The sequence below is a fragment of the Grampus griseus genome (genome assembly GCF_964374135.1).
Source record: "Grampus griseus genome assembly, chromosome: 14".
In the NCBI taxonomy this organism is placed as follows: Eukaryota; Metazoa; Chordata; class Mammalia; order Artiodactyla; family Delphinidae; genus Grampus; species Grampus griseus.
The window spans coordinates 39,581,701-39,607,208 of record NC_139008.1 but is presented as its reverse complement, the minus strand read 5'-3'; the positions used below and the strand labels follow the sequence as shown (position 1 = coordinate 39,607,208).

Sequence of the window (25,508 nt, the reverse complement as noted above, 5' to 3'; positions counted from 1 at the left end):
GGTATTGGGGGTTTTAAATGAAAAATGAATAAGAAATATTGACAAAAGTACAGTACAGCATGACAAAAAGAAGACGGGACAGTGTTTGGGAGACCTGGAGGAATAAATAAAACTAAGGAAGTTTTCTTACAGCCTGGCAATAATATGCTGGCTCTGGTGAGGAAACCAGAAATATAGACGATCCCATCCCTGAATGTTTAACTTTTAAGTGGGTAGACAATGCTTACACCCGTATTTACTTACATATATGAACTGACTAGAGGACAAGTAATGAAATGTCCTAGCTTATGTCACGTAGTCTTTGCTTCTTTATCCCACAGGGATTTGGAGAAGGGAAAGCTCATGGCATCAGGGAAAGTTTGGAGCTCAGTCTTGGGGGATGAGTGGACATGGATCCAAAGGAGGAAAAGAGGGTTCATTCCAGACAAGTGTAGCTTCGTGCAACAATTCATCAGAAGTATCTTGCCATAGACTGATTTTTACTTAAATAGATATCAGAGCAAAAATCATTTGGATAAGAGTGCTTCTGAGAGGTCATGGACAGGTAACTAGGAGATGGCAAGGTAAAAAGCCCATTTCTCCTGGATGGGAACTGCCGGTTTGAGACTGTAATGCAAAACCAGTGGGCTCCTCTCCAAGAAAGGATGGGAAAGAGGCTTAGGTATCTGATTTCACCCCAAAGTATGAGTTCCCTGAGATTTTAAGGTAAGTGTATTGAGAGGATTCAGATTCATTTATGATGAGATTGTCTCTACACCTCCTTGCTCAAGTTCCATCACCAAAACTGTAAATCCTTTATTAGGCTGTTCACCTCTATACAAAAAAGAAGGAAGCTTCTTGGAGCATATATGCTAAGCCATTATCAGTCTCAGCTACACAGAGATCAAATGTTAAGGGCATATTTTCAATAGGGGAAGTAAAAGAGGATAGTGATGTCTGCCCACCCCATGGAAAGGGCCCTGGTATGGGGAGAGAGTAACAGGTATTTCTGCGTCAACCGCAGCCCTTTCACAGAGCTTTTGTTTTGTTTTTGTTTTTTTAAGAGGCTTTTTAAAGAACCTGATGCCACATCCCTTTCCAGCATACCCTAAAGGCCAACGTACCCTGCAGAGCACTTAGCTCGCTGTGGCATGTACTAAGGGGGTGAGAGCATAAGTTCATCTCTGAAAGATCTGGGCTTAAATTCTTGGCTGTTTTCATCTTGGGCCTTTATCTGAGCCAATTTCCTTATCAGAACCATAGGCTTAATAATAATCGTAGCTTCCTCAGAGTTGTTGAGAGTATTAAAGAAAAGTATTAAAGTAAGGACTCCATCACATAAAGGTGCCCTATAACTGTCAGCTAATAATAATCACCACTATATTTATGGCGCCTGGGTCCTGGATCTTGCCAAGTTTGGGGCAGGGGTAAGGGTGGGAAGGAAGGAGGGTCTCCTTATTTATTGTATTGGCGGCACTCTGTAAACAGCCCCCAGGCCCTGGGCTAGAGCGGCGGCGGGCTGCACCCTCAGCTGGCGTCTCCTCTCCCGTGCTCCACCCACACTTCCCCGGAGCAACAAGTCCCTCTGCGGGACCCGCCCGCGCGCCACAGGCAGACCCGGCGCCGCCTCCCAGACCTCTGTCAAACTCACTGTCAAACCCATTTGGGGTCGAAATTGCGGTGGCCAACGCCCTACGGAGGCGGGAGAACCCGCAGCAGGTGAAGGAGGCTTGCAGCGGTTAGGAGGGAGGCTGGAGACGTGGGAAGTCCGGACCGAAGGGACTGAGTCCCAGTTCGCGCTGCCCTTGCGAGGCAAGAGCAGCACCGAAGCACCCACAGCTCAACTCTAGCTTCTCTCCTGGGATCAGGAGGGAGGAAACGGGACCCGGAATCCCACAGACCTCCACCCGGTCAGCGCTCTGGTCGACAGATCGCATCCCTCCGTCCTGTAGGTTCAGATCGCCCCGGTCTCTCCTTGCACCCTCACTCCACCGCACCCTTCGCCAGGTCCCCTAAGGACACTTGAGATCCCTGGCGAGATATTTCGCAGGAAGCAGGTAGGTCAGCCACGGCCCCCATCCAGTGATCTCCACTCCCTTCCCTCCCAGACTGGGTACCCTGGCGTCTCCAAAGGAGTCCCGAGGCATCCGAGGCTGGGAACATCATCCAGCTGCCCAAACGGTTGAACTCTGACAACTTCTTGGAATGGGGATCCCTGCTTTCTTGTGGGAAAGCCAAGCCGGCCGCCCACATACCAAGAGAGCCACCCCGAGTTCTCCGTAAGGAACTCCCCTCAAAATCTACCTCTCCAGCGTCTACAGCTGCGAGTTGAGAACTAGAGAGCTGAGTACGCTTCGGGGTGGGCGGGCGTGGGCGTGGGCGGGGGCGGGGGAAGTTCAGCCCCGATTTTGGAAAGAAAAACCAGTTTTGTCTCCAAGTCTCCTGGAGCCAGGGAGCTGCCTTCCCTGGAAGAGAGCCGGGACAGGAGTCAGGGAGGGAAGTCCTCCTGGCGCCGGGTTCGAAAAGCGCGGAGACGAATCGCAGTGTCCAAGCTTCCAGCCTTGTGCGTCGGAAACTACCCGTTCTCCGGGAGGCAGGGGCGGGGGATACATCCCTGACGAGTCTGCCAACGCCAAGACCTGCTGTTCAGCACTTCGTACCTCATCCCCAGGCAGCCTTGAGAAGTTGGTAGTTCGGACAGCAGCCCGGGCGCACCGCATTGTTTGAAAGGTGTTATCCTGTTTTCGCCACCAAGTCAAAGAGCAATAAATTGTTTTTATGACCTTACGAGTACAATTTGAAGGGCATTTTAATTACATAACCCGTGAAAGATCACCGGAGGCAACGTTGTGTTAAGGAGCCGATGGCAGAATATCTGCATCGCACAAGAAAGAGAGAAAACTTGCAAATCTGCAATGAGATTGCGCAGGGCTGCCGCCGTTTTGAAACAACATGCGAAATGCAAGAGAGGTCTTACCTTTCGGACTCCAAAACCGTGTTCTGCTGCAACTTGGCGAGCTTCTTCCTCTCCTCCTTTATGCAACTCCACAAGAAAATGATTCGTGAAGACCGGTCTCTCGGCAGATGCAAAAACCATGACACAGAAGAGGAGCCCGGCGGCCGCCTTCCACTGGAAGACACAGCCACCTTTCATCTTTCTTTGGGAGTGAAAAGTGGTGTTAGGAGGCGCGCAGGCTGGCGAAGCAGTGGTCCCGCAAGGAAGGTGCAAATAAAATATATATATATATATATATATATATAGTTTTTGTTGTTGCTTGTTTTAAAAAAATCTTTGTGTAGAGAAAAACACTGATTAGGGGTTTGGAAAGGAGCAAATCAGTGTGTGTTCTCTAGCATCTGGCTGGCGGGGAAGCCGTGTAGTCAGGCAGCCCGGCTTGCTCGCAGAGGTGCTAATGTGGAGAGCTGTGTGTATCTCAGAGAAAGAGCGAGTGTATCTGTGCCTGATGCTAAATCTGCATTTTCAGCTCCTCCTCAGCTCCAATTCCACTGGGGCGGGAGGAAGGCTCCAGCCTGGGTGACGTGCGCCCGCCGGCAGCCAATGAGGGCTGCAGAAGCGGCGGGTCCCGCCCTGGGCCGCCCCGGGCCCGCCCCTGCCCGCCCCCGGCCAGGCAGGTCCGCCTCCGCCGGCGGGGGGCGCCGCGCGGCGAGCCCGCGCCCCCGCCCCTTTCAGCACCCTGGAGAGCGCCTCCACCTCCACCCAGGCCCGCGCGCTCCCAGGAAAATCCCCCCAGCTGTAATCTGGTCGGCGGCGCCGGAGTGATGTCATTGTTTGTGGAATCTGCAGGGCTCTGGAAAGGGAATTACGGTGTGTGCCGCTCTCTGAGGCCCCGAGGGGAGCTGGGGCACCGGCCTCTCCCGGTTCTTCTTCCCTGTTTATTTTCTGCTGCAAAACAACTCTCTCTCTCTCTCTCTCTCTCTCTCTCTCTCTCTCTCTCTCACGCGCACACACACATACACACACACACACACAAGCACTCAAGGCATACTTGCTTCCCCTTCTCTCAATAACAAAGCAAACATCAACCCTCCTCCCGCCACTTTGGGCAAATCCCAGGGCAGGGCTGCCCCCCTTCCTGGCAGGGGAGGGGGGCGTTGGGGAAAGTAGCCTTCTTGGGGTGACTTATGGGGGCGAGAGTGCAGAAGCGAGCTATTTTTTAATTATTTTGTAGGCTCCAGGCGAGTCTGGAACTAAACAACTGGGAAGCCTGGTAGGAGATCAGGCTCGCCCCCATCAGTAAGTGTGAAGAGATGAGACCCCTCCAGAAGTCTGGGTTGCTCCGCTGAGACTGCCTTCAAGAAAGCCGCGGCCGGGATCGCCATGCCTCGAGGTGCACTCCCAGACTTGAGGACGCTGCGCAAGGACAGCCAGGCTGCGCTTTGGGAAAGGCGCAGCCACAGATCCCAGGCACTGGGCCGAGGCTGGTTGAGCGTCCTCGACCGGGGCGAATTCAGGCCAAGTGGCAAAGGGTCAACTAAGTTATCCAGTTAAGAAACGTGCACTCACAGTCTAGGAACTGCTTACTACTGACTTCTTCTTGCCCTAGTGAGAGGAAGCAGGGAGGCGATGTCTGCAACAAAATGAGAGCGATTGTCTTAAAGCAACTCAAACAGTGTTGAGTTACAGAGTATGTACACTGATCTTGACTTTGTAGGCTCGATCTTGACTGTGTAGCTCCAAAGTCCAAAATCCTGCCTCACTTGGATAAGAGGTAAGAGATTTTTTTGCCTAGAGGCTTAAGTGTATGCAATGCATCCAGAGAGAGAAGGAGAGGGAGGGAGGAGCAAGGCAGAGAGAGAGAGAGATAGATTATAATATTGACACATTACATATGTGTGTGTTTCAGACTTCCTCCTTTTCACTTTAGCATGAAGTTAGAATCTACACAAGAAAAACACTAATGGTAGAAATGAATACACAATGCCGTGGGACTCACTGTCTTTGAAACAGAGCTCATTGTTGACAGAGCTGGCTCCCCGAAAGCCCTTTCAAGCATTGCCAAGTAAAAATGTAGGGATTACTGAAGACTTTGATACAAGCACAAGAAATCTGTATGCAGTTATTATTATCATTTGTATTATTATTACTTGAATTTCTTTAAGAAAAGCTAAGTGAGATGCTGAGAAAGTGCTAGGACACAGGCTAAAGATGAAAGGGGCCAGAGTAGAAACAAAGTTTCTGGAAAAGTATTAATAAAAGGGAACTGAGCTACTCTAGTTTCCTCAGTTCTTTACTGCTCAGAAGCTCATTTCTGCCAAGATTAAAAAAAAAAAAAATCACCCTATCTTACTCTACTGTTTACCCCTTAGAGTCCATCTATTTGATTCTAACACAAGGTTTTCTTACTCAGAGACCTTCAACTCTTCCTTTGTCTTACTTCCTTATATTTTACCCATATTTTGAATCAAAGTACTAGGCTGGTATGAAGAAATACCAAGTGGTTCTTCCTGCCCTGTATTGTCATTTGAGAAAAATGGCACCAAATGTGAAAATTACATTCAATGGATTCACAATCATGGAGAGCATTTCAAAAGCAGCAACAGAGATAAAAATCTAAGCCTTTAGAAAAATAGATCTGAAGAGCATCAAATAAGTCAATTTAGAAGATTATGGGTGTTGGGAAATAGTGCTGCTAATGTAGCTAACTCTTTCTGAAAATGAACACGAAATTACCATCTATTCAGAGATATTTATTAATTTTTTCCTGAAACCACAGAGCAATACTTCATTTCCTAAATAAATTCCACAGATGAAATGCTAGTAAATGTTGAATCTTATGTATCTGCATTTTAAATAATTAAAACCATGTAAAATTGGATACAAGCTAAATAAAGCCTGGATTGCTGATTAAAATAAGCCATTTTTAGTGGTTTACATAGAATGCAGCTCATCGTAATATTGTCAGAACAGCATAGCAAATGAAAATAGAAAATTTTGTGATGCAAATGCTAAATTTCTAATGCATAACAATGTAGTAAGCAAGTGGAGGAAATGTATTGATACTATTTGAAATACAAATATACATCCATGTGTTTTATATAACTATTTCTAGCTCATTTTTTTGATTAACAATAGTAACTTTGGTGTAAGCAGGTGAACCGGAGAGTGAATGGCAGCAGAATATTTCACGGACTGAAATGGAATCCAGTTGACAGGAACTCTATTGTACCCTCTGCTGTCACTGGCTACGCCACTGGGGTCAAACCATTGCATCTCTCAAAGCCTCTATCTCCTTATCTAGAAAAGGATACAGTTGAATTAGATAACTTCCAGCTCTGAAAGCCTACAATTTCAAAGAGATGTCAAAGTACAGACTGTGATGTAGAAAGCGTCACAAATAGCTTGAGGAATGTTGAGGATAATCATACTTTCTTAGGTAACATTATGGTGACCAATAGCTCTATTTATTTTTATATAACCTCTCTCAAGGAGTCTTGTGTTTACTAATTTTGTGAATTTGAGAAAAGAGTAACTGATACAAACTGGCTGACACTCAGATTCAGACATGAAAACCATCAGTACTGAGGTTCTTACTATTTAAGATACTGTTGTATATGTAGAGAAAGCATGGGTATTTGGTTCTGGTTCATATGTGGCACATACCCCTACAGTTTCTTTGAAGACATTGTCCTGAAAAGACCAGAATATTCCCATTTTATGGCCTCATAACTGTAAATCAGTAGGCTTATGTGTAATTAAAAGAGGCAAAATCACCCAAAGTAGGATTGGGATCCTCCCATTCAGATGTATTTCTGGGGAGAATTTTGAGCCCAGGGAGCTTCAGGTGAAGGGAAACCCATCACTGCGGAGGAGAGAGAAAGGTAGAAGCAATCTGAGGAGAGGTTGCTGGACCTTTGAATATTCTTTGGACCATTAGGAAAAAGATCTTATGTTTCTATTCATTTCTCTTCAGTTGGATGGATGTGTAATCAAATTGGGTGAGATGAAGGGGAATAAGGTATGAACAACAGGATGTACAATTTAAAATACAGCCTTGTTAAGAATCAGGTTGGGCTTTTCCATTTCTGTTGAGTTCATTCTGAGCATTTTAAGTGCAGTAATAATAATTTCTTTGGATGCCACAACTCTCTACAATCATAGTGTATTACCAACCTTGTCAGGTAGATTCCTCCTAATGACACTGCCCTGCTTCTCCTCTCCACCCTAGTCCATATTTGGGCTTTCTGAAGTACTATGATTTATCACCTTATAGGTTTCTACCAAATTTTGAACTCAATACTGATCAAGTTTTTTAAAAGTTTTCTCCAGATAATTCTTATTTTCCAAGATGTCACTTCACTTCCCTGTAGTATTTATTGACATTCTCATATTTGCTGTAACTTTAAGTTTAGGTGCTCAAAATTTTTTATTTCCTTGGCATACGCTCACTCCTTTTCAATCACTGGGACTCACTTGGTCCTACCTCCCATTCCTATAGCTTTTACCAACTTATACCATTTCCTTAAATGACCTATCTCTGTTGACTCTATCTCAGCTGACTTTTGTCATCTAAGCTGTCAAATTAATATAGTTCGGAGGACTCATGGGGCTTTACTGAGAGTTTTATTATCAACAAGGCATTAAATCCAGAATGCTTTGGGTTGTATTCATTTTATAACTTCATCAACGAGCCATCAAATTTATTCGGACTAATCAACTCTTCATAAACAGAAGCTACTCATTGCTTCCTTATTTTTCAGGACAGTAAAAAATTATTTTTTGTGCTAATTTAGGTTCTACTATTTTGCTAGGATTTGAAGAAGCTAAACAATGAGGACCAAGGGCCCTTTTAATCTTCTTTTGAAAATTAGGAACACATTACTATTCACTACCTTTAGATTCCTCTTTAGGTCTACAGGACTACAAAATAATGTTTTCTCACTTGGAAAATTAATTAGTTATTTCTCAGGCTTATTGGAAGATTGCTTATTGTCTGTAGAAAGTGATTACCTATTCATGAATTCTCTACCTTGTGTTATTTCCTTTTCTGTTTCATGGTCTTTTAAAAAGTACAGCAAATCTCCCTCAATTCATTTTTTTTCAATGATTATGGAAATTATCTTTAACAGGGAGATTTTTTTGAGCTCTTCAAACTACCTTTAACATAGAAATAATTCAGAGAGAACAAAGTACATGGCTTGTTAGCAAATATAAACTGGAATTTGAAAAAATAAAAATTTTATACGTAAAATAATAGTTCAAACATTAAAAATGTATATACTAATTTTTTAAGGTTAATTCTGCCATTGCAAAAAACATCTGATTCGAGGAAAGTCCTTACTTAGACCTAAATTCTTTCGTTAATTATACAACCTTTAGTATTGGTTTGGATGACCTCATCTAAGTGGAGAAATTGATGTATGATGTTATTTAACATGCTGGAAGAACATCTATAAAGTTATGGCTGTTCTCTCGGGTATCCCACTTTCTATTTCTTCTAAAAATATTCTAAAATTTCATGGTTTTGGAAACATGGCCTAGTCTATTTTTAGGAAACTTCATCATATATCCATTTTATCTTCTTATGATACTAAAGAGAGTGAACCAAAAAGTACACCTTAGAAACATATTTCTAGAACGAGCTACTCAAAACCGTACTTAGTGGCTTTATTTATTTACTTATGGCTTCATTGGGTCTTCGCTGCTGCACACAGCCTTTCTCTAGTTGCGGCGAGTGGGGGCTACTCTTCATTGCGGTGCGCGGGCTTGTCATTGTGATGGCTTTTCTTGTGGAACACGGGCTCTAAGGTGTGCGGTCTCAGTATTTGTGGCTCATGGGCTCTAGAGAGCAGGCTCAGTAGTTGTGGAGCACGGGCTTAGTTGCTCTGCAGCATGTGGGATCTTCTTGGACCAGGGCTCAAACTCGTGTCCTCTGCATTGGCAGGCGGATTCTTAACCAGTGTGCCACCAGGGAAGTCCCTACTTAGTGGCTTTTACAGAATTATTTTCTCTTTTAAAATTCTACAATCAGGAGATTATAATTCATATAGGACCTAATCACAGTACTCGTGATGTCTAATAACACCCTCTATGATGTATCAACTTATGCTAGGGGCATCTGGTTCACAAACATTTTTTGTATGGATCACAATGTTAAAAAAAATAGTCACCATCCTTTAAAAATGGATCATTTCCCATAAAAAATCCAAGATGTGGCTTCCTTTGGAATAATTAAAGATTTGGCAATATGGTCACAATTAGCTAGAGTTAGTAGTTACCATCACCCACCCCCAAATGTAGTAGGGCCTGAGCCGCCCAGTTTGCTGGAATTCTCACCCAGCTTTCTGATTCATGTGTTTTACATTCCTGACTTGGATCATAAAGTCATCTGAGTTTGTGACTTCTGGTTTAAACAGTCTATGAGGTCTCAATTACTTTTGCTAGAAAGATTTTTATAATGCCTTTAATGGGACACATTCAAATAACATGGAAATAAGAATGTATCCTTTAAAACAACTATCATCATAGATGTAAGAAAATCTAACAAATTATACTCAGATTTCCCGACTACAGACTTTCACGGAAATGGAAGCAGTCTTGGCCAAAGGCACTCTTCATCCACATTAGATAACACAGAGTAGACATATTGGGATTTCCTCCCTTCTCTTGTAGTGAAAACCTTTGCAAATGTCTAATATGGTTAGTTTTTCTTATATTCTACATTCTGCTATAGAATGGTTCTTAGAGGAATGCCAGAGGAAGACAGAATCGGGGTTGCCAGTGTGAGAAGAGTGAGATATTGAAGTAGAGTATGAATTATTAGTCTATAAATACTGAAGGGAGGGTAGTAGAGAGGCTTTGTGGGAGGATCACGAAGCTGGAAGTAAAGATTCCTTTGTTTAATGCTCGTTCTTTGTCATTTTAGCTATGTGACCTGAGGTAAGTGGCCTCATCTTCTAAGCTTCAATGTAAATTGGGTGTAGTATTTGCTTAGAGTGATTGTGCCTAAGATTCTGTTTAAGGTTAATTTTCAATAATAATATTCTAGACCAAGCACTTATTTCTCTTGTGCCTGTCATATCTCTTCTACTGGCTGCATGAGCTATGCTATGGTACATGAAGCACAGCAATGTGGTTATACAAAGTATAGCAGTCCAGTATTGCCACTATAATGCTGTGTAACAAATCACCCTAAACTTAATGGCTTAGAGCAAGTGTTTTATTCTTATGTTACAGTTGCCTGTGGTTTGGCTGATCTAGGCTGGGCTTGGCTGAGTGGCTTTACTTCAAGCTGCAGGTTGGCTCAGCTTGGCTCTAACCCATGAATTTGGTTTAGATCTTCTCCATGTGTATTTTTTTCTGAAGCCCAGGTTGAAATGGTGCTGGTCACCTGAGCCATGCTCATCTTATGACTTATCAGTGGAGCTCAAAACCCAAGCCAAGCCATGGAACAACACTTACAGCCACCATTGCATCATGCCCACTATTATTCTATTGGTCAAAACAAGTCACATGGCCAAGCCTAACTCTGTCCATAGTGGGAGAGTGAAGGGAAAGAATAGTTGTTGAACAGTAATCCAGACTTTAACACTAAGCAACGTCCAGCATCTATAGACATTTTAATTGAAAAGCATATTTTCACAAGCCAACTTAAATGATTGAAAACCAATTTGAACAACTGACTCCAGAATCATTTTAAAGGGTTAATTGTAAAATGATATCTATAATGTATCTGCAGTATGTTGTTTTAAAGTGTTGGGAAAGAACATTTCAATAATTCAATTTGTGTGTGGAAGAATGAATCACTCTCCTCTTAGAGACCTCAAGAATTAGAGTCCTTTTGGACATTTTCTTCAGAATAGCCAAGTAAGCATTGCTGGGGTCTGAATCTGACTTAAATGGCAATGTTCAGTTTGAGGATGATGGAAGTAAGGCTGATCTTGGCTCAAAATGATCAACTCAGACTAAGCCGTAGTGCAATATATGAAGCCCAGAGTTGAGAAAAGGTAATGGAATCTAGTTATGTGACCTGAGACTTTTGAACACATTCCAGATTGTATTAATCAGAATAATTCCTATTTTTCTCCCTCTTCCCCCTCCCCTCCCCCACCCTCCCCCTCCCCTCCCCTCCCCCACCCTCCCCCTCCCCCTCCCCCTCCCCTTCCCCTCCCCTCCCCTCCTCCCCTCCCCCCTCTTCCTACCCCCTTCCTCCTCCTCCTCCTTCTTCTTCGTTTTTTTTTTTTTTGCGGTACACAGGCCTCTCACTGTTGTGGCCTCTCCCGTTGCGGAGCACAGGCTCCGGACACACAGACTCAGCGGCCATGGCTCACGGGCCCAGCTGTTCTGCGGCATGTGGGATCTTTCCAGACCAGGACACGAACCCGTGTCCCCTGCATCAGCAAGCAGACTCTCAACCACTGCGCCACCAGGGAAGCCCTTCCTTTTTTAAAAATTTATTTATTTTATTTATTTTTGGCTACATTGGGTCTTCATTGCTGTGTGCAGGCTTTCTCTAGTTGTAGCGAGCTGGGACTACTCTTCATTGCAGTGCATGGGCTTCTCATTGCGATAGCTTCTCTTGTTGTGGAGCACAGGCTCTAGGCACGTGGGCTTCAGTAGTTGCAGCACACAGGCTCAGTAGTTGTGGCACATGGGCTTAGTTGCTCTGTGGCATGTGGGAGCTTCCAAGACCGGGGCTTGAACCCGTGTCCCCTGCATTGGCAGGAAGATTCTTATCCACTGTGCCACCCCTTCTTATTCTTCTTATTCTCCTTCTCCTTCCCCTTCCCCTTTCCCTTCCCCTTCTCCTTCTCCTTCTTCTCCTTCTCCTTCTCCTTCTCCTTCTCCTTCTCCTCCTTCTCCTTCTCCTTCTCCTTCTCCTTCTCCTTCTTCTTCTTCTTCTTCTTCTTCTTCTTCTTCTTCTTCTTCTTCGTAGAACTACAACAGTAGCTGGCTTAAACAATGAAGGAAACTTCTTGTTTTGCATACTTAAACAGTCCACAGGTAGAAACAGATTCAGGTACGACTTAATCCAGAACTTTCTCCATCTTCATTTTTAGGATCTATTATCCTCTTTGTTGGCTTAACCTCAGAGGAAAGGGAGATTTTTTCCCCAGTAATTTTTATAAAATCTTGGCATAGAAGTTCATTAACTTGACTTATGGAATGAGACCAATTCTTCCCCAATTACAGGGTCAATTATTGGAATCAGTTACTGGCCAGGCCTGTGTGTTGTGCATTCTCCTGGAGCTGACACGTGACATGAACTGCAGGAAATAAGTATAAAGACATTTTTATTAGACAAAAGAATATAAGAGGCTTTTCCCCAGAGAAAGGGGCAAGGATGTTAGGTGGGTAAAAACAACATGTGTCTATTAAAATTCCTGTTCAGCAAAGATGGACAATGCATTAGGGTGAGGGACAATTTATGAAGCAGAACTATACTGAAAAGTGTTGACTACAATAAAGCTAAGATGTAAATCGTCTGGTGCTATATTAACACATTCTCTAAATGCTGGGCAGAGAGAGAGATTTGATGCATCAGTTATTTGTCTGTAGATATTAAGAAAGATCATTCCATTTTCATGGGCCCAACTGGCAATGATAGTTCCTAGTCCTATGTCACAAACTCATATCTGGTGGCTTGTTGGTGATGGGCTGACTCAGCTGTTCTGGGTACAGCTGTAGTAAAGTCAAATCATGGGTTCAGTCTTTCAGAGGGAAAGTCAGAGAGTCATTTTACTATGTAGAAGTATGTAATTCCAGGATTCAAATGGTGATAAGAATAAATCTTTGCAAAGATATACATCTGTGCTAGAATGAGCCTTCATATTTCTGTCACTGACAGGGAGAGGAGGGCTCTTGTTCTCAGCTCCACATGAGCTGCCTTGCCCACAGTACTTTATGTATAATTACAATGTTTCTTCAAGGTGCCCTTATTATTTCTCCTCTCATCTTTCCCAGGAGACATGCACCAGGAGGCGTTGGCAAGTTCACTTGGCAAGAACAGACAAATAAATAAGAAGCATGAGCTTGCGTCTTTTAGCTGAGGTGATTTGTCAAAAACCACAGCACTGTGGCTATGTTCAGATTTTAAGGGTTATGTTTGGCCTTAATCAAGGGGAATTTTAAAAGCTAAATCATTGAATGAATTGAAAAGATTTTGGTAGAACATGAAGTCAATTGTTCTCATGCAGCTGAAGGTATTGGCCTGAAGGCATTTCAAACATATGTTAGAGTATTAGACAATGGTGAGTTATGTACTCATGTTTCTCTAATTTATTGAGTGAGTAGTATTGAGTGAAGAATCCCATGAAGAATAATGGGCTTTGATACTCAAGAGAGAAGAAAATGGGACTTCCCTGGTGGTACAGTGGTTAACAATCTGCCTGCCAATGCAGGAGACATGGGTTCAATCTCTGGGCCAGGAAGATCCCACATGCCATGGAGCAACTAAGCCTGTGCACCGCAACTACTAAGCCTGCACTCTAGAGCCTGTGAGCCACAACTACTGAGCCTGGGTGCAGCAACTACTGAAGTCCACGCGCCTAGAGCCCATGCTCCACAACAAGAGAAGCCTCCGCAATGAGAAGCCTGCACACCACAACGAAGACCCAATGCAGCAAAAAAAAAAAAAAAAAAGAGAGAAAGAGAGAACAAAATTTCTGAACAAGAGACCCCTGAGGTCAGCTACTTGTTATAAGGCCATCAGGTGGTGAATATGGATACATTGGGTTCTGTAATACAATCTGAGTTTATAATATCTTTGTAATTTTCAACATTGTTATGTTTTATTATGTAAATGTCAACTATGCATATTATATCTGTCTGTTAATTTCTGTTTTCCTCTTCAGATCTTCGCTCCACCTTTCTCCAATGTGTGCTGTGCCCTGGGAGATTGACTTTTATGGGCCACATCAATGAGATTCATTGCTTTATAGCGTCCCATTGGATTCAGCCAATGGGAAGAACCATTTGAAAAAATCGGAGAGTAAGGCAGGAGAATCAACTCAAGGTTTTTATTTTCTAGGCTCCCTCCCTTTTGGGTCACTATATATTGACTTCATCCCTTTTCTAAATGCCACAGCTTTGTTGGGGAGCCCTCTCCGTACAAACTCCCTCTCCAAATTCCACTGACCACTCCCTTCCCTTGTCTCTTCAGCCTGAAGGGATAATGGCTCCTGTAGATTGCTAGTCCTAGAGACTTGACTACGCTTCGTTGGACTTGCTTGATCCTCCCATATGTTTGTAAACAGGTCCTTAATATACGCTCCTTAATTATTCCACCTGCATATTCCATCTCTTTGCTAACATCTTGACTGACATATTACCTATGTAAAATATGACACACGCTACATATTTTCAGGACATAGAATACATTTACATTAAAGTTATTTATGCTGCACTTAGGACAAATATAACCAAAACAAATCTCAGCCTTCTGGGAGGTCAGCTGAATAAAAACAGTAGCCAAGGTAAAAACAAACAAGAACAAAAATGTAACATATACTCAGGCCAGTGGAATAATATTAAGGAAAGCTGTGTTCAGAGGCATAGATAAAATGGGAAAATCAGGATTTCGGGGGAAAGTTCCCAGGACCAAACACCAGAATTCAAAATTGTGAACAACCAGGAAATCTTAATATCGAGGGCTAAGAAATGAGAGAGACAGAAAAAGAGATAGCGGGGGGAGAGAGAAGAGACATGTCAGTAAAGATGTGTGTCTGTGTGTGTGTGTGTGTGTGTGTGTGTGTGTGTGTGTGTGTGTGTGTGTGAAGGGCATAAAGTGCTGGGATGGAGGTTGCAAGACCCCGCACTCAGAATCATCTGAAAAATCTGCCTGGTGGCTCTGTCCATGGTGCTGGCCGAGTCCATGCTACTGCATGGACTGCTCCTCTCCCTCTGAGGACCAGGTGAGCTGAAAGAATTCTTAATACTTGACTGATGTGCCTTCAGACTTCCTGGGAAATTACTTTGTACTAAAGGCATCCAACAGTACCAGGCTAAAAGAAGGGGGGTAGTATCATCTGCCTCCCAGTTATTACGCGTTTGTACATGATTGATACTAACATTACTGCTGCTGGGAATTGATCGAAGCATACTACCATGCTAAAACAATTTACCATGAGATAGGCGTGAATGTGAGAGCTCTGAAGAGCAGTTTCAAAATAAGAGGCCAGGGTGAAAATAAGATCATGGGATGGAAATACTCAAATGTCTGTACACAAATACAGGACTGAATTTCTGCTATTTCTTCTGTTATTTTTTTCTGGGCTGAAAAAATGATTACTCTATGTAATGACGTGCCCAAAAATGATTTTAAAAAGTTAAAGGTTAGGATAAAAGTAAATTAGCTTACACAACAAAGAATACTTTTGTGTTTTTGGGAGAAATAGAAATTTAAATCTAACGTTTTACCTTTTACATAACTGTTACATGTAACAACACTAACCAAGGGAAAGAAATAGGTCTTTTCTTTAAAGTCTGATCGTTATTAAAGAAACAAAGAATGTAGATTCTCAGGAAAATATCGAATGTATAGTCAATGAGAAAAGTTTATGCATCTGGCAGTTTTGAGCAGTTTTGCAGCTCTGATATTAAAGATCTTAAGTTTAAAATGTAGCATTTAATATTAATAGGAGCACTGTAGTGACTTCGTAGATTAGAATGAACTGGTGTGAAGAGGGGAAAATAAACCTGGAACAAATTGCAACAAGGAGGAGAAAATTAATCTGATGAAGTCAACAAACAGAAGCAGGAAGTGTCTTCCAAGTTTTGTGATCATGTTCTCAGAAAGCACAGAATACCCTCACAATCACAGTTCCAACATCATCACTTGGAAATGCAAGCACTTGAAAGCCACCTTGTGTTCAACCTTATGCCTTTCATCCTCTGATTTTGGAAAAGTCTCTGGTGTGGTGACAGGAACATTAAAGTATCTCAGGACCCAGGTTCCCAGCCTTATCAGAAAGATGCTGGACAAGCTGTGTAACCTTTTGCAACTTTATTTTGTCCCCAAAATACATGAGCTATCTTGTTCACAAGGTTATCTTGGGTTTTAAGAAAGCACACATGAATGTAAAAGAGATAAACATGGATAAAAAGTAACCCAGAGACCACCACTGCCTCTTCCAGCCTTTGGGACCTGAATAGAATTGTCCCAAGCCCCAGCTGGATGTCCTGGAGCAATCCTAATCGTCCTCAAGGTGTCTGAAATTTCCTGAAGACTACTTTCTCATACTTGCCTTCACTGCTGGACTTCTGGTACCCATTGACAGCTTTTCACAGCACTGTATTAACTCAGATGTGGAACTCAAGACTGCCTTGAATTTTCCCTCCCAAACCATGCAGGTACTCAAGAGTATGTTTGCTTGTGGACTTAGCAGGAGGCACTCTCTGTAGAAAGCAAGTGAGTTACGGAAAGTAAAAATACTTTTCCTGTTATGTTGATTTTAATGACCACTAATAAACTGATCATACAACAGAACCATGGAAACTTTCTTAAGATGACACAAAAATAAATAACAAGAATTCATAGACTCTACTCAAATAAAGCTACATAAATACTGACTGGTGCAGTCCAGTGAAATGTTACAGGGAGAAAACACTGAGAACTAGAGATAGACTTATTCCATCTCTGTCATGATATGTTCATGTCAGTAGAGGATAAATCAAACAATCCTGTGGTATGCCCGTCCCTTGACACTTAGCAGACGCTTTAAAGAAAAAATATGTTCAGAGCACATGGCGCAGCCTTTGGACTTAATTTGCAAGTTGTTTTTAGATAACAACTCCTCCTTTTCTTAGAAATTTGGGTTGTTAGAAGTTTCTCTGGGGACTTCTCCAGGCGGTCCAGTGGTTAAGACTCCATGCTTCCAATGCAGGGGGCACAGGTTTGATCCCTGGTCAGGGAAGTAAGATCCCACATGGTGAGCGGCCAAAAAAAGAAAGAGGAGTTTCTCTGCTCATGAACAAAATAAAGTACAGTGCGCTTAATAAATTCCTTTTTGAAACTGGTGGTCTGTCCTAAGGGGTTCCTGGGGTCTTTGTGGAGGGTCTATTTTGATGATTTTGGTCATAATTTTTTGGATAACAGTGTTATGGAGGATGCAAAACAAAGACTACCACCCTTCTTTCTTACCATGCTTCAGTCCAGGTCATAGGTACCTTGACCCCATTAGCAGAATGAGAGGCTGTGCTTTTTAAATCAGAACAAAATTCCACCTTCTCACCAGAGTCTGATGTATGGACAATAAAACAAAGACCTTAATTATGCAATCGCATTAAAAACAATATATTAAAAGAATGTCTTTTTTTTTTTTTTTAACTGCGTTGGGTCTTTGTTGCTGTGCGTGAGCTTTCTCTAGTTGCAGCGAGCGGGGGCTACTCTTCATAGCAGTGCATGGGCTTCTCATTGTGGTGGCTTCTCTTGTGTGGAACATGGGCTCTAGGGCACACAGGCTTCAGTAGTTGTGGCACCTGGGCTCAGTAGTTGTGGCGCACGGGCTTAGTTGCTCCGCAGCATGTGAGATCTTCCCAGACCAGGGATCAAACACATGTCCCCTGCATTGGCAGGCAGATTCTTAACCACTGCCCCACCAGGGAAATCCTAAAAGAATGTCTTGAAATGGATGTGTGAGTGGGCACATAATGTCCTGGCCCAACTCACGGACTGGGTTTGTGAGACTTTGAAGTAGGAGGACTTCAAGTGTTTAGCTTCCCAGGCATACTGAGATGAATTCCCAGAACCAGAACGTCAGTGGCAGCGTGCTTGGCAGCTCTAAGCAAAGCATGTAGAGTTTCTCGTCTTGCTATTACACAGCCCTGGCAGGGTGAACATCCCAATCCAGTTGCAGGATGTGCTTGGCCTTCAAATTCCCCTGAAAACTCCAACACATCCACTCGTGGCAGTGCTACCAGAGGCCAGCTTGGCGATTTCCCCCTGATCTTCCTTCTCTCCTTTTTGGACCCTTTCTTCCCCAGCACCTCTCACAATTGTGTAATGTCAAATTCCTGTAAGAAGTTCCTTATTCCACAGCACTCAGAGAGGTTATGCGTTCTGAATTCTGCCCTTGTATTACATGAGATTACTGTCAGGCATCATTCTTAGACCATATCAGCTTAATCCCCTGAAGAAATCATTTGAACTGAAATGGATTTTGATGTTAACCTCTCAACTTGTTAGGCAAGTTCCTTATTAAAAGATCCATGTAAAAACCTGGTCAGCATTTTTAAAATGAAATTGGTATCAGGAGACCTATCATGTCACTCAACGTTATCTTCATAAGATTTCACATGAGAAAAATATCACTATTTCTGGCCAGTTTAGACTTTATTTCTTTTGAAGCATTGGTATACTTCTTCCTTTTTGGAGCGTTCAATTTTTGCCCTGGCTTCTAGGAGGCTCAGAGACATGTATGATACCTAATTAAAGGAACCATCTTAGTTTCCAATGTATTTGGTTATTCCTCTCTTCCATGCACCTAATTAGTTCTATTTAACTAATCTTAGAGTATACTTGTCCTTTATTTTAACTTGTGTCAAGTAGGAAATGGTTGAGACAGAACAAAGGATTGACAAAATCTGTTTATTCAGTACCTACCTAGTGTCATCTGGGCTTGCATTCTCTCTATCTTATTTTTTTCTTCCATTTCACATACAAGGAAACTGAGTTTCCACTGGATTAGGGGATGCTAAATGGACAATGACAGAACTGGGACTTTCATTCTCTCTCCATTGTGTCAGGCTGTCCTAAGGCCTGAAAGAGTCAGATATAAACACAAGAGACACATTGAAATAAGAAATAAGTATCTCTGTCCCTCTTAACCTGACTTGAGAATGGAGACCTCACCGTGGGTCCCTTCTTTGTCTGGCAGAGAAGTTTGTGAATATAAGTGAAACAGAAAGCAAACGTGTTTTGAAATGGAAGTTGGTGATGAGGATAATGAAATTGACGGTGATAATGAAAATGATTAAGATGATGGCGGTAATGAAGAGGATGATGTATCACTTTAGTTGCAAAGAAAAATTGTGATTATTTTCAGTCACTTTACTCCCTCATTAAGTATATATTTTCAAGAGATACAGCATATGGGAACTTACATCATGATTCAGAGGTTTTTATTACTGGATGGAATATATTTCCTGACTTCAATAATCATGTAAAATAGCTAAAAGGATTAACTGAGTGTTCACTGTATGTCAGGCACTGTTCTAGGCACTTTCCACACATTAACTCATTTCATATTTGAAATAGATATTTTCCTTATCCCCATTTTACATATGCTAAAACCAAGGCAAAGGGGTTAAGTTGCTCCCGTGGTTAAGATCACTGAGCTACCAAGTGGTGGAGCTAGAATTCAAACCCAGGGAGTCTGGCCCCCAAGTCTATGCTCTTCAGCATGATTTTGTGCCTAATTCTCTTTCCAATGACCAGGAAAAAGAGCAGATTTGGATTCATATCTGGATTCCATAACTTCCTAGCTATGTAACCTTGAGCTTAATCTCTTTAATTCTCAGTTTCTCTGAAGTTCTTTTCAGTGCCAAGAGATAGGATTCTTTTGAATCAACCATTTAGTTACTCACTGAGCACCTATGAGCAAAGAACTAAACTAGGTGCCATGGGCTGAAAAATTAAACCACCAGTCAAGAGTTTTGCTCACGAATACAAGTATAAAGATGCTGAAAATACTTGCTTAATTGGAATAAATTTTCTGCAGCTGGTCCTCAAACATTCCAGCTTCCCGTAAGAAGACAAGTAATGCTCTTACTGAAGAAACTCTTCTCTTTTGCTCTTCACTTTCTCCCTGCAATCCACTGCATCCTTGTCTTAGAGAATTCTCTTTATTGTATTCCTTTGGCAATGTTAACTCCTTTGAACATCTACCATCTACATTCACCTTCACAAATCACTAATGCACCCCAGGCCCCTCACTATGAATGGCCCTCACTGTGAGACCTGGACACTAGGACTTTTCAGAGGACTGCGAGTAAGTAGCAGAGCAGGAAGGATGTCATTTCACATCCCTACGTTAACACTTTTGGGAAAATAGCATCCTGGCCGTGACACGACAGCAAGTGCTAGTGTGGAAGACTGGTTCCTGGAAGATATGAGAGGCTGTGAGTTGGCTCTGGGCAAGGGGAAGGCAGCAGTTCCAAGAGACAGGTTGTAGCTGTTCTTTTTTACCTCTCTTCCTTGAGTTTGGTGGCAATAAGGCATATGGCATGGATCACCCAGCCCGATCAGTCTCAGGTTGTTAAATAATCTCCAGGATGTATGAAGGCAACACTCACATGCCCAATAAAGAGAAGCCACAGGACAAAGAAGGCACTTATTTCTGGCGACGGAAATTCTGCCCCAATCTGTGTAATCACCAAGGCTTTTTAGACAAAGGGAGGGCAAATGAAAGAGAAAGGCTTAAATGAATCTGCCATCTGAGGCCTCTGGGTTCCTGCTCAGTTGGCAAGAATTGAGAAGCAGACAGGAGACCTGGTTGCTTCCAGGCTGAGCACTCTTGAGGCGTGGTTTAAATCGACATCAGGTACTTTTTCTTTATTTTTTTTTAATAACACTGAAATTATTTATCAGGAAACATATAAAATGAGTAGAAAATATGGCCCATACAAAATTTTTTTAAGCATGCTAACTGCATTTATTTATTTATTTGTTTATATTTTATATTGGAGTATATTTGATTAACAATGTTGTGTTAGTTTCAGGTGTAACTACAGCAAATCACAGCAAAGTGATTCAGTCATACATATACATGTATCTATTCTTTTTCACATTCTTTTCCCATAAAGGTCATTAGAGAGTATTGAGCAGAGTTCCCTGTGCTATACAGTAGGTCCTTGTTGGTTATCTATTTTAAATATAGCAGTGTGTACATGTCAATCCCAGACTCCCAATCTGTCCCTCTCCCGACACATCCCCCCTGGTAACAGTAAGTTCGTTCTCTAAGTCTGTTTCTGTTTTGTAAATAAGTTCATTTGCATCATTTTTTTAGATTCCACATATAAGTGATATCATATGATACTTGTCTTTCCCTGTCTGGCTTACTTCACTTAGTATGATAATCTCCAGGTCCATCCATGTTGCTGCAAATGGCATTATTTCATTCTTTTTTACGGCTGAGTAATATTCCATTGTATATATGTACCACATATTCTTTATTCATTCATCCTTCAATGGACATTTATGTTGTTTCCACATCTTGACTACTGTAAAGAGTGCTGCAGTGAAAATTGGGTGCATGCATCCTTTTGAACCATGGTTTTCTCTGGATATATGCCCAGGAGTGGGATTGCTGGATCACATGGTAACTCTATTTTTAGTTTCTCAAGGAACCTCCATACAGGTGCTTTTTCTTTAAACAAGGGATATTTTCAATACCATACTTTCCAACGTCTATTTTTCCACCTGTGAAACACCATCCCTACTGTGGGGGAGCGTTCTTAGAATGGAGTCTGAAAATCTAGGAAAGGCTGCTGGAACTCTTTTCCTCCCAAGGCTTCTTCTTGCCCACCCACCTCCACCCCACCTTGCAATTTAGTGTGTGTTGTCAGGGGGGTGGTCTGGGCTGGAAGGGCACTCCCATTTGATGCTGCTGGAGGTCAAGAGGGAAGAAACTCACTACACCCCCCAGAGGGGCCCATGTGCAAGAGCTGGGATTGATTGCCAGGTGGGAAAGCAAGTAGCACTCTTATTTGAGTAGACGGTTGGAATTTGAGCAGTGGGGAGAAGTAGAGGAGAGAGTGCTGGTTGCCTGGTGTGTGTGTGGGGGGGGGGGGTCCTGTGGGGAGCATAACTAAGGCTTTTTCCACTTTGTATTTGCTCAATAAATGATTCTAGAACGGATTGGAGCTCCCAAACTTTTTCTCATTGGAATATAGGGGGGACTAATAGGAAAGATAAGAGGTGTATGGCTTACTTTTCATTACACACCCTTACTTCCCATAAGCCATTGCTTCGTCCTGAATTAATTTTTCTTTTCTGAGAAGGTGTCAGCAAAGTGTTTGTGTGTGTGCGTGTGTGTATGCACGCGTGTGTGTGTGTGTGTGCATGCGTGCGTGTGCGCTGTGCTCCCTGAGACCTCAAGTGTCTGAGAATACTGATATCTTGCCTTTGCAATTAAATTGTAGTTCTGCTGAATGTAACTTTTACTTGTAGATTCTAAGTTTGAAGCTGTTACTCCACCTTCTTACTAGATTTTTTGATGCAAAAACTTGTGCTCATATTTACTGAATTATTTTTGAAATAGCCCTAGAAAAACCAGTTGGTTGTATAACTGAGGGAAGACACCAATAATAAGGCTTAGCAAACTACTCCAGCAGCCTAAGATAGTTTTCACATTTTAATATTCTTCCCATTTCTAGTCTCTTAAAAAATGACTTGAGGGCTTCCCTGGTGGCGCAGTGGTTGAGAGTCCGCCTGCCGATGCAGGGGACACGGATTCGTGCCCTGGTCCAGGAAGATCCCACATGCTGCGGAGCGGCTGGGCCCGTGAGCCATGGCCGCTGAGCCTGCGCGTCCGGAGCCTGTGCTCTGCAACCGGAGAGGCCACAACAGTAAGAGGCCCGCGTACCGCAAAAAAAAAAGAAATTACACTTTTAAAATTACATAAGAAATATTAGTTATAGGACTTCCCTGGTGGCACAGTGGTTGGGAGTCCACCTGCTAATGCAGGGGACACGGGTTTGATCCCTGGTCCGGGAAGATCCCACATGTCGTGGAACAACTAAGCCCATGCGCCACAACTACGAGCCTGTGCTCTAGAGCCTGCAAGCCACAACTACTGAAGCCTGTGTGCTCTAGGGCCTGCATGCTGCAACTACTGAAGCCCGTGTGCCTGGGGCCCATCTCCACAATAAGAGAAGTCACCGCAACTAGAAGCCCAAGCGCTACAACGAAGAGTATCCCCTGCTCGCCGCAACTCGAGAAAGACCGTGTGCGGCAACAAACACCCAATGCAGCCAAAAATAAATAAATAAACAAAATTAAAATATTAAAAAATAAAAAAACAACGAAAAAACAAATATTAGTTACATTCTTCATGACATTCTATGCAACTAGAAAGTAGTGAGTGATAAAAATCTCACTGTGCAATTAGAGACATTTAGGCATTAGGCAGGATATAATGGCCCAGAAAGGCAGAACTAAGCCATTTTACCTGATTCCTTAGAGGTGGGATATTATGATGTAAAGTATGATTCTATCATTTCTTGGATTTGAGGACCAAATATGTTACTTATTTTAAAAAAAGAGATAAATAATATGGCGTTTACAATTGCATTATTTTCCCATATCCCAAAATCAAGAAAATGTTTCTTCAACAACACAGCCTATATCAATTAACCAATTCCACATTAATCTGCAAATGCATAGTTACATAATTGGTCTAACAGATATTTGGGCAGCCAAACATGAACATGGGCATGAACCCATGTCCCCTGCATCGGCAGGCAGTCCGCAGTCCTCTCAACCACTGCGCCACCAGGGAAGCCCAAAAGTGTAATTGTTTACACACACACACACACACACACACACAGCATACCACACCACAACTTTTCCAGAGCTGACACAATCATTTCATTTGTAAAACTATCTTAAATATTTGGATGGAAATCTAGCTCTTAATAAAATAAGGCAATACATTTGTGGTTGTTTTAGGACAGTCTCTTAGAAGCAGACCAACAAAGGATTCACATGTAAGTGGTTTATAAAGGATGTGCTCCCGGAACACTCTGGTGAAGGACTGGGGGAAGCAAGGCAAGGGAGAGGGATGTAGATGGAACAGTTGTGTGATTTCAGGTAAAATCTCCACCTGGTCCTGCAGGGAAACTCTGGAGTATAAATTACGTCTCAGAGTCTGTCTTAACTGTAGGCAAAGGAGCTGTTCCCTTTGGATGTGCTCTAGAATTTGCCAGTCTGTACCCAGTCCACTTTGCTCATTCCTGCACTTGCTACTCTTGCAAGGTTTAAACTGATAAGAGAAGAGACAGGTAATTCTGAGACCCTTGCACTTTAGTTACTGCTGTTAATGAACTTAAAATGATGAATAACTTGAGGAACTAAAAGGGATTGGAGAAATCTTTGTTGTCAGTTCTTGGAAGTTTCCCTAGTCTTCCATTATTGAAAAGCTGGTCCTTTATGACCTGCTTTGTCTATGGGGTGTGTTTTTTTCTGCCACTCCTTTGGGCTACATATTTCTTAAGCATTGCATTGCTAATTAGCATCCTCTTTGAGAGATGGAGGGGAACCATGCAAGAAGCGAAAAGAATATTTTTTGTGGAGGTAAATCTGAAACTGACCAGTTAAATTAAGTCTTTGCCTAATCTGTAACATGTTTTCTCCTGCCACTCTTCCGTTTTATCAGCACATTTGAAGAGTTTATCCTCATATAAAACTATTTTTATGAACACACACATACACACACATCAGAGTTTTGTATACCCTTTGCTCAATGTGGGTATAGTTCTTATATTTTTCTCTGTGATGCAACAAGAAGAGATGGGGATTAAAACATCTAGAGATCTGCTGGTTTGCCTTTAAATCTGTGATGACCATCATTTTGTCACTAAATCTCCTAAGGTTTCAGTTTCTTATTTAGTCAAATAAATAGTGTGGGAAGTTGGAAATGATGCTTAGTTAAGTTCCTCCTGGATTTAAAAGCCATATGATTTCCCAGCTCTTCCAGGATCACCTGACAATCTAATATTTAAGCTATGCATTGCCCTATATCTTGACTGTGAGATGCCCAGATCGCAGGCAGCCAACCCCTAGAGGAGGTATCATCTAGTTATAGCTTAAGTGGCTTTGACAATAACTTCAAACATGGGAGAAAAAGGGCTAGAAATTCTTTTCTGTAATTTTACCATTTTTAGGTACCTTCCTGTGGTATAGCTTCTTCCACCAAGATTCTACTTTATTGAGGTGTTATCACATGAATAATGATTGAAATATAACTTAAATATATGCATCATTCTTGAAAATATCAACTTTATCCTAAGGCTCTTCCTAGTACAGGCCAGGTCCTGCACATTTTACTACCAGACATCAACACATTTGCCATGCCAAATTCAGTTCATCAATCTCATCCAATCAGAATATAACTGAAAAAAAAAGAATAACTCAATGGAAAAATAATGAATCTGAAAGTAATTTTTTTTAAAGAAGGGAAATAAAATCAATTTGGTGTTGCTTTAATTTTTGATGATTTACAGTGAAAGTTCTAATGCCCAGCAGGTACCATTTGACATTTTCATCTCCAGTGCTGTGAAGAGATTAGCACTTACTGGTATTGATTTAAACTAGGATTTATACCAGGGCTGTCATTTTTATGGAAAGCACAATAAAAAAAGATTAGAAAGAAATTTCCAGGCGGCCTGGGTCTAATCAATTGTAGAATGCTTTCATTGGGAATTTGCAACTTTACCAAGCAGCAAGTTAACATGCAGGATACGCAACAGGAAATGAAATTCACCTCACGACTTAAGAATCGTGGCCAGGCCAAAAGCGCAGCACATCACACAATAAGACACAGGTTATGGTTCAGAATCACTCTGCTCATTT

General features: G+C 42.2%; 1 protein-coding gene across 2 annotated transcripts in view; it reads right to left on the bottom strand.

Moving 5' to 3' along the window:
• The window catches only part of PCSK2 (proprotein convertase subtilisin/kexin type 2), a gene marked incomplete at both ends in the record, with an annotated part of 214,342 nt that extends 211,209 nt beyond the window's left edge, over positions 1 to 3,133 (bottom strand). For both annotated transcript variants that reach the window (XM_082670978.1, XM_082670979.1), the window contains one exon: positions 2,957 to 3,133. In XM_082670978.1, coding sequence (XP_082527104.1) covers positions 2,957 to 3,133 — 177 coding nt within the window. The remainder of the gene's footprint in view (positions 1 to 2,956) is intronic.
• Between the last annotated feature and the right edge of the window lie 22,375 nt (positions 3,134 to 25,508).